Source organism: Entelurus aequoreus, linkage group LG25, assembly GCF_033978785.1.
Source record: "Entelurus aequoreus isolate RoL-2023_Sb linkage group LG25, RoL_Eaeq_v1.1, whole genome shotgun sequence".
Taxonomy (NCBI): domain Eukaryota; kingdom Metazoa; phylum Chordata; class Actinopteri; order Syngnathiformes; family Syngnathidae; genus Entelurus; species Entelurus aequoreus.
The window spans coordinates 39,316,460-39,326,971 of NC_084755.1; the positions used below are offsets into that span (position 1 = coordinate 39,316,460).

Consider the following 10,512-nt stretch of genomic DNA (forward strand, 5'->3'; position numbering starts at 1 on the left):
AACAAAATTTACCAGTTCGAACGTTAAATATCTTGTCTTTGCAGTCTATTCAATTGAATATAAGTTGAAAAGGATTTGTTGTATTCTCTTTTTATTTACCATTTACACAACGTGACAACTTCACTGCTTTTGGGGTTTTGTAGTCCTTAGGTGTGGTTGGTATCGGTATCAGTATTGGTATCGGCCCATCTGACTGCTGGATGATCATAAAACCTCCCTAATTATGATTGGACGTTATAAAAGTGCCTTGGAGACAGTAATGTGGTAATAATCCAAAGGTCGTCCATGTAATCTCTGGCTGTGACGTCAGCACACCTTCAAGGAGACACGCGTTTTCTCTCCTGGGACTTTTCTCCAAGGCGCTTTGCACAGATGAAAGTGGACTAGCAAAGAGCTACCGATTTGGCATCCATCCTTATCATCCATCCTTATCATCCATCCTTTTCATAGCGCTTGTCCGGTGGGGGGGTGGAGCCTATCCCAGCTGCCACCGACTGATGGTAAATCGGTGCTAACGTTTCCTCGCTCGGACACATTTTTCATCTTGGATTGCTGCTAAATGTTGAAAGAAGTGCCGTCAAATGCTTCATTTTATAATCACTTTTTTGAATTGTTATTCATTGCAGTAAAAGTGGGATTTAAATGAACTTTACAATGTTTTTAAACCTTCATGAAGTTTATGTATCCTGACACTTTGGACTTGTTGCTGCTTTTTTCCTGTCCATTCCTGTTGCTAGGAGCTCTGATTGTGCACACCTGCCTCTGATTGGTGGTCAGGACACTCGCCTCTTCTTACCTGCATGTCACCTCCTGTCTCTGCGTATCGGGGTCACATCTCTACCATGCCTGACGTCACAATTTGTCCAAAACTACTTGAATACTTTTTACTGCAATATTTATTAGTTTACTTTGTTTTATTATAAACATATTCACTTAAATACTTTTTACTGCAATATTTATTAGTTTACTTTGTTTTATTATCAGCATATTAACTTGAATACTTTTTACTGCAATATTTATTAGTTTACTTTGTTTTATTATAAACATATTCACTTAAATACTTTTTACTGCAATATTTATTAGTTTACTTTGTTTTATTATCAGCATATTAACTTGAATACTTTTTACTGCAATATTTATTAGTTTACTTTGTTTTATTATAAACATATTCACTTAAATACTTTTTATAAATATATTTGTTAATTTACTTTGTTTTATTATAAGCATAATATATTTATTAGTTTACTTTGTTTTATTATAAGCATATTAACTTGAATAATTTTTACTGCAATATTTATTAGTTTATTTTGTTTTATTATCAGCATATTAACTTCAATACTTTTTATTGCAATATGTATTAGTGTACTTTGTTTTATTATCAGCATATTAACTTCAATACTTTTTATTGCAATATTTATTAGTTTACTTTGTTTTATTATAAGCATATTAACTTGAATACTTTTTACTGCAATATTTATTAGTTTACTTTGTTTTGTTATCAACATATTAACTTGAATACTTTTTACTGCAATATTAGTTTACTTTGTTTTATTATCAGCATATTAACTTCAATACTTTTTATTGCAATATTTATTAGTTTACTTTGTTTTGTTATCAACATATTAACTTGAATACTTTTTACTGCAATATTAGTTTAATTAGTTTTATTGTCAACATATTAACTTGAATACATTCACTGCAATGTTTATTGGTTTACTTTGTTTTATTATCACAATATTAAATTGAATACTTTTTACTGCAATATTTATTAGTTGACTTTGTTTTATTATCGGCATATTAACTTCAATACTTTTTACTGCAATATTTATTAGTTTACTTTGTTTTATTATCAGCATATTAACTTGAATACTTTTTACTGCAATATTTATTAGTTTACTTTGTTTTATTATAAACATATTCACTTAAATACTTTTTATAAATATATTTATTAATTTACTTTGTTTTATTATAAGCATATTCACTTAAATTCTTTTTACTGCAATATTTATTAGTTTACTTTGTTTTATTATAAACATATTCACTTAAATACTTTTTACTGCAATATTTCTTAGTTTACTTTGTTTTATTATCAGCATATTAACTTGAATATTTTTTACTGCAATATTTATTAGTTTACTTTGTTTTATTATCAGCATATTAACTTCAATACTTTTTACTGCAATATTTATTAGTTTACTTTGTTTTATTATCAGCATATAAACTTGAATACTTTTTACTGCAATATTTATTAGTTTACTTTGTTTTATTATCAGCATATTAACTTCAATACTTTTTACTGCAATATTTATTAGTTTACTTTGTTTTATTATCAGCATATTAACTTGAATACTTTTTACTGCAATATTTATTAGTTTACTTTGTTTTATTATCAGCATATTAACTTCAATACTTTTTACTGCAATATTTATTAGTTTACTTTGTTTTGTTATCAACATATTAACTTGAATACTTTTTACTGCAATATTTATTAGTCTACTTTGTTTTATTATAAACATAATCACTTAAATATTTTTTTACAAATATGTACTAGTTTACTTTGTTTTATTATAAGCATATTAACTTGAATACTTCTTACTGCAATATTTATTAGTTTACTTTGTTTTATTATCACCATATAAACTTGAATACTTTTTTTTACTGCAATATTTATTAGTTTAATTTGTTTTAGTGTCGACATATTAACTTGAATACTTTTCACTGCAATATTTATTGGTTCACTTTGTTTTATTATCAGCATATTAACTTCAATACTTTTTACTGCAATATTTATTAGTTTACTTTGTTTTGTTATCAACATATTAACTTGAATACTTTTTACTGCAATATTTATTACTTTACTTTGTTTTATTATCAGCATATTAACTTCAATACTTTTTACTGCAATATTTATTAGTTTACTTTGTTTTGTTATCAACATATTAACTTGAATACTTTTTACTGCAATATTTATTAGTTTAATTTGTTTTATTGTCAACATATTAACTTGAATACTTTTTACTGCAATATTTGTTAGTTTACTTTGTTTTATTATAAACATATTCACTTAAATATTTTTTTACAAATATGTATTAGTTTACTTTGTTTTATTATAAGCATATTAACTTCAATACTTTTTACTGCAATATTTATTAGTTTTTTAGTTTGTTTTATTATAAACATATTCACTTAAATATTTTTTACAAATATGTATTAGTTTACTTTGTTTTATTATAAGCATATTAACTTCAATACTTTTTACTGCAATATTTATTAGTTTACTTTTTTTTATTATAAACATATTGACTTAAATATTTGTTTACAAATATGTATTAGTTTACTTTGTTTTATTATCTCAATATTAACTTCAATACTTTTTACTGCAATATTTATTAGTTTACTTTGTTTTATTATTACCATATAAACTTGAATACTTTTTTTTACTGCAATATTTATTAGTTTAATTTGTTTTAGTGTCGACATATTAACTTGAATACTTTTCACTGCAATATTTATTGGTTCACTTTGTTTTATTATCACCATATAAACTTGAATACTTTTTACTGCAATATTTATTAGTTGACTTTGTTTTATTATCACAATATTAAATTGAATACTTTTTACTGCAATATTTATTAGTTGACTTTGTTTTATTATCAGCATATTAACTTGAATACTTTTTACTACAATATTTACAAATTTACTTTGTGTTATTATCAGCACATTAACTTGAATACTGAGCCAATGCTTATTTTTACTGCAATATTTACCAGTTTAGTTTATCAACATGTAACGTGTTTAGCCCCGTCCTCCAGTGATAATGCTACGTTAGAATTAGATTGCTATTTTCCATTTTTTTTGTCAGACAAAGTGAGTTAATTGTTCATATAACACATTTCCTTTACAAGTATCTTGCTTACCTCACACAAGAAACTGTTGTTGCTGTCATTTAACCTGCACCTCCCATATTTTTTGGCGTTTCTGGGTGTTGTCGATAAATGGCTTTCGCTTTGCACAGTAGAGTTTTAACCTGCACTTACAGATAAGGTGTTCCTGAGCCCATGTGGTGATATCCTTTACACACGGATGTCGCTTTTTGATGCAGTACCGCCTGAGGGATAGAAGGTCACGGGCATTCAATGTTGGTTTTCGGCCTTGCCGCCTACGTGCAGTGTTTTCTCCAGATTGTCTGAACCTTTTGATGATATTACGGAGCGTAGATGGTGAAATCCCTAAATTCCTAGTTGAGAAATGTTGTTCTTCAACAATTTGCTCAGGCATTTGTTGACAAAGTGGTGACCCTCGCCCCGTCCTTGTTTGTGAATGACTGAGCATTTCATGGAAGCTGCTTTTATACCCAATCATGGCACCCACCTGTTCCCAATTAGCCTGTCCACCTGTGGGATGTTCCAAATAAGTCTTTGACGAGCATTCCTCAACTTTCTCAGTCCTTTTTGCCACTTGTGCCAGCTTTTTTGAAACACCTTGCAGGCATCACATTCCAAATGAGCTAATATTTGCAAAAAATAACAAAGTTTTCCAGTTCCAACTTTAAGTATCTTGTCTTTGCAGTCTATTCAATTGAATATAAGTTGAAAAAGATTTGCTAATCATTGTATTTTGTTTTTATTTACCATTTACACAACGTGACAACTTCACTGCTTTTGGGGTTTGTAGGACCATGAGGTGCTGCTCACTAACTGAGCTTGGTCATGAAAGCTTCAGTTTATCATCACAGCCCGTCTTGTGTACGCATTTCCGAGCACCCGAGTCATGTTTCTTCTTAATAGAAGGTCCTAGTTTGGGAAGAAGGCTCGGACGGACCAGACTGGGTCAGAGTGCCAAAGATCATCCTGACCTTGGTCTGGCGCGCTCCAGGACCGCTTTGATGCCAAATCCGTGAAGGTCTAAAACCAGAAAGCTGGTCGTCCGTCCTGCGGAAGGGAGGTGGTGGGATTCAGGACTTCTTTCCTGGAGGGCCACACCCCTTCCTGCCATCTCGTAGCGGGTCTAGGACGAGGGCAGGCGGTCAAGGGTCGGATTCCATTGTCCTCGTTGGCTCCTGGAAGACGATGGCGGAAGTGCTTCCTTCCTCGAATGCCTCCAGCCTCTAGTCCTCCGCCCCCATGGTGGAGAGTCCGCAGCCCCGTCCCCGAGGAAAGATGGACGGGCGTCTCAAACCTCTTCTCTGCTTGCAGGAGCCGAGTCCCGAGCGGCGGCCACGTCTCTGCGTGATCCGGCGGGAGGCCGGCGGCTACGGCTTCAACCTGCACAGTGAGCGGGCGCGGCCGGGCCAGTACATCCGAGCCGTGGACAAGGACTCCCCCGCCGAGAAGGCAGGCCTGCTGCCCAAAGACAGGATAGTCCAGGTACTTCAGCACCAGGCCAGGGGCGGGTCAAGAATACTTCAATACCCACAAGTACTTTTCAATTCTCTTTAGACTATTCCACTGGGGGGCCCGGGGCCCCAGGGTTGAAACTATGAGTTCAGTTCCAAACTTTTTTTCTGCACATTCCTGAAAACGCTACAATGCTCCTGTGTTTCTTAACCATAGGGCCGGCCCTTTGTTGGGCCCCTAAAATATATGTTGCAGTACTCAGTTGTAATACACTTTTCCACTACTTGTGGCAGTAATGACAACATCAAACAAACAGAGATAAAGTCATAAGGAAGTTTCTTCTGCGCAAAAAATATGATTAAAGTAGTGAAGATGTATTTTCATTTGCATTTTAATTTATTATTTATTGACAGTTTAGTTAAGAAACATATTTATTATTATTTATTAATTTTGTGAGAATTGATTATTTCAACGCTGCATAATTGTATGTACATATACATATATATATATATATATATATATATATATATACACATATATATACACATATATATATATTTATATATATATATACATTCACACATATATATATATATATACACATATATACATATATATATACATTCACACATATATATATATATATACATTCACACACACATATATATATATACTGTATATATACACATATATATACATATATATATACATTCACACATATATACAGTATATGTATATATATATATACACACATTCACATATATATATACATACACACACTATATATATATGTATATACACATTCACACACATTTATATATATATAAATATATATTTGGGCTGCAACAATTAATCGATTAAATCGATTGAAATCGATTATAAAAATAGTTCGCGATTAATTTAGTCATCGATTTGTTGGATCCATGCTTTTTAACTTTTTTTATTTTTATAAACCTTTATTTATAAACTGCAACATGTACAAACAGCTGAGAAACAATAATCAAAATAAGTATGGTGCCAGTATGCTGTTTTTTTTCAATAAAATACTGGAAAGGATAGAAATGTAGTTTGTCTCTTTTAGCCGATTATTAACCGATTAATCGAAGTAATAATCGACAGATTAATTGATTATCAAATTAATCGTTAGTTGCAGCCCTAATATATATATATATATATACACACATTCACACACACACATATATGTATATATATATATATATATATATATATATATATATATATATATATATATATATATATATATATATGTATATGTATATATATATATATATATATACATATATATATATACACACACATATATATCTATATGTATATATATATATATATATATATATATATATATATATATATATATATATATATATATATATATATATATATATATATATATATATATATATATATATATATATTTATTACTCATTTATTTTATTGATTTTAAGACAACATAATTGTACGTAAAGTAAGATGCTACGCCAGGGATGCCCACACACTGACAAATCAAAGCATGCGGTGGCCATTTTGGTAGTTTTCACCTTCAAAACCAGTACAATATATACGTTTTTCTTTCAAAGGAATAGAAAATGCAAATTTGGTAGAAATTTCCTGTGAATGTTGACGAGCCAAAGCCGAAGTGAATTGCTAACAGTTAGCACGCTGGCCAGATAGCGTCAGGTAACAAAATTGGCTAAAAAAAAGAAAAAAGTTGGCATTCTGACAGTATTATGCTAACATGCTAATAATACCCCGTCACAGTTAGCATTAGTGAAATGCCAAAATACATGACATTGAGTATACATGTATACTTGCTAAATTAGCTAAACAAGCTAGCATTCTAATGTTGGCATCGAACTATAAGAAGTACCAAAATGTATTGCTCTGCCATGTATACCTAAAAATGTATTCAAAAAGTTAGCATGCTATCTTTAGCATACATCAAGTACCAAAATATGACTCGGGTTTAGACCTACAAAAAAATTGATTAAAAAAGCTATCTGTTTAACCTTAGTACGCTAACAGGTAGCATTCGTTAAGTAACAAAATATTAGACGCTGAGCTGTTTACCTGATAAATTAGCTCAAAAAGCTAGCATTCTAATGTTGGTATGTAAAAACTACTTACTAAATTACTCTGCGATGTATACCTGAAACATTTTTCTTTTAAAAAGTTAGCATGTCAATGTTACCTTACATCAAGTACCAAAATATGACCCTGGTTTATACCTATAAAAATGTGCTAAAAAAAACTAGCCTATTAACGTTACCTGCTAAATTAGCTGAAACAGCTAGCATTCTAATGTTGGCATGCTAAAATACTAACTGTAACATTCGTCAAGTAGCAAAATATATTACTCTGCCATGTATACCTGAAACGTTTTAAAAGTTAGCATGTTAACGCTAGCATACATCTAGTACCAAAATGTTACTCTGGTTTGTACCTATAAAAACTAGCTAAAAATAACTAGCCTACTGACGTTAGCATGCTAACAGGTAGCATTCGTTAAGCAACAAAATATTAGACGCTGAGGTGAATAAGAAAAAGTTACCATGCTAATATTAGAATGCTAACAATTGTGTTGCTGGTTGTTAAAAAATGAGAGCTTTGGACACCCATGTTCTACGCCAAATTGTTTTATGTATTTTAGGCTAATTTGACTCATTTTTTGTACTTCAAGACGTTGCTGTCTCCATGACGCTCTGTTTGTAGGACGCTCTGTTTGTAGGACACTCCTTGTCAACGGGCGTCCATCCAAGTAGTCTTGCTGTCCAAGTACACGACAAGCAAGGTTTTAGATACGTAAGAAAGTAATAATGAGTGAGGGAAAAGTAAAGGACACATCCAAAGTGAGTCACCCCAGTTCTGAGGGGTGTGGTCTCTTTCTGATGTTTACTTGGAGTTTTAGGAACACTTCCTTGACGTTTAGTTCATATAAAACATGTCAAATGTAAAACATTAGCTCACTGCTCCTAAATTATTTTGTTACCCAGGAAGACAAAGACATGTAACCCCCTTTTATATTAACATTGATTAATCACGTATTAATTTAGATTAATCACGTATTTACATAGATTAATCACATATTAACATAGATTAATCAGGTATTAACATAGGTTAATCACATATTAATTTAGATTAATTCCGTATTAACGTGGATGAATCACGTATTAACATAGATTAATCACGTATTAACATATATTAATCATGTATTAACATAGATAATCATATATTAACATAGATTAATCAGGTATTAATTTAGATTAATCCCATATTAACATAGATTAATCACGTATTAACATACATTAATCACGTATTAACATATATTAATCATGTATTAACATAGATAATCATATACTAACATAGATTAATCAGGTATTAATTTAGATTAATCGCGTATTAACATAGATTAATCACATATTAACATAGATTAATCATGTATTAACTTAGATTAATTCCGTATTAACTTGGATGAATCACGTATTAACATAGCTTAATCATGCATTGACATTCATTAATCAGTTATTAATATAGATTAAGCACATATTAACATAGATTAATCGGGTATTAAGTTAGATTAATCACGTATTAACATCGATTAATCAGGTATTAACATAGATTAATCAGGTATTAATTTAGATTAATCACGTATTAACATAGAATAATCACGTATTAACAAAGATTAGATCACCTATTAACATAGATTGATCACGTATTAATTTAGATTAATTCCGTATTAACTTGGATGAATCATGTATTAACATAGATTAATCAGGTGTTAACATCGATTAATCAGGTATTAACATAGATTTATCACATATTAACATAGACTAGTCAGGTATTAACTTAGATTAATCACGTATTAACATAGATTAATCACATATTAACATAGATTAATCATGTATTAACTTAGATTAATTCCGTATTAACTTGGATGAATCACGTATTAACATAGCTTAATCATGCATTGACATTCATTAATCAGTTATTAATATAGATTAAGCACATATTAGCATAGATTAATCGGGTATTAAGTTAGATTAATCACGTATTAACATCGATTAATCAGGTATTAACATAGATTAATCAGGTATTAATTTAGATTAATCACGTATTAACATAGAATAATCACGTATTAACAAAGATTAGATCACCTATTAACATAGATTAATCACGTATTAATTTAGATTAATTCCGTATTAACTTGGATGAATCATGTATTAACATAGATTAATCAGGTATTAACATCGATTAATCAGGTATTAACATAGATTAATCGCATATTAACATAGACTAATCAGGTATTAACTTAGATTAATCACGTATGAACATAGATTAATCACATATTAACATAGATTAATCACGTATTTAACATAGATTAATCACGTATTAATTTAGATTAGTTCCGTATTAACTTGGATGAATCACGTATTAACATAGATTAATGACATATTAACATTGATTAATCAGGTATTAACATAGATTAAACACATATTAATTTAGATTAAACAGGTGTTAACTTAGTTAAATCACGTATTAACATAAATTAATCAGGTATTAACATCGATTAAACACATATTAATTTAGATTAAACAGGTGTTAACTTAGTTTAATCACGTATTAACATAAATTAATCACGTATTAACATAGATTAATCACGTAATAACATAGATTAATTCCATATTAACTTGGATGAATCACGTATTAACATTGATTAATCAGGTATTAACATAGATTAATTCCATATTAACATAGATTAATCACGTATTAACATTGATTAATCAGGTATTAACATAGATGAATCACATATTTAACATTTAATTTAGGACAAAAATAAGTAAAATATGCTTAATATAAAACATAAATAAAACTGAATTCAACATTTAATTTAAGACAAAAATATGTAAAATATACTTAATATAAGACATAAATAAAAGTGAATTTAACATTTAATTTAGGACAAAAATAAGTAAAATATGCTTAATATAAGACATTAAAAAAAGTGAATTCAACATTTAATTTAGGACAAAAATATGTAAAATATGGTAAATATAAGACATTAAAAAAAGTAAATTTAACACTAAATTTAGGACAAAAAAAAGTAAACAAAAAAGCTTAATATAGGACATAAATAAAAGTGAATTTAACATTTAATATG

The 10,512-nt window shown here is 29.4% G+C and overlaps 1 protein-coding gene across 1 annotated transcript in view; it reads left to right on the forward strand.

The window, feature by feature from the left end:
• Positions 1–10,512, forward strand: part of LOC133642321 (Na(+)/H(+) exchange regulatory cofactor NHE-RF1-like) — an 87,225-nt gene that overhangs the window by 54,934 nt on the left and 21,779 nt on the right. Inside the window, exon 2 of the mRNA XM_062036446.1 lies at positions 5,196–5,366. Within this exon, the coding sequence (XP_061892430.1) occupies positions 5,196–5,366 (171 nt within the window). The remainder of the gene's footprint in view (positions 1–5,195; positions 5,367–10,512) is intronic.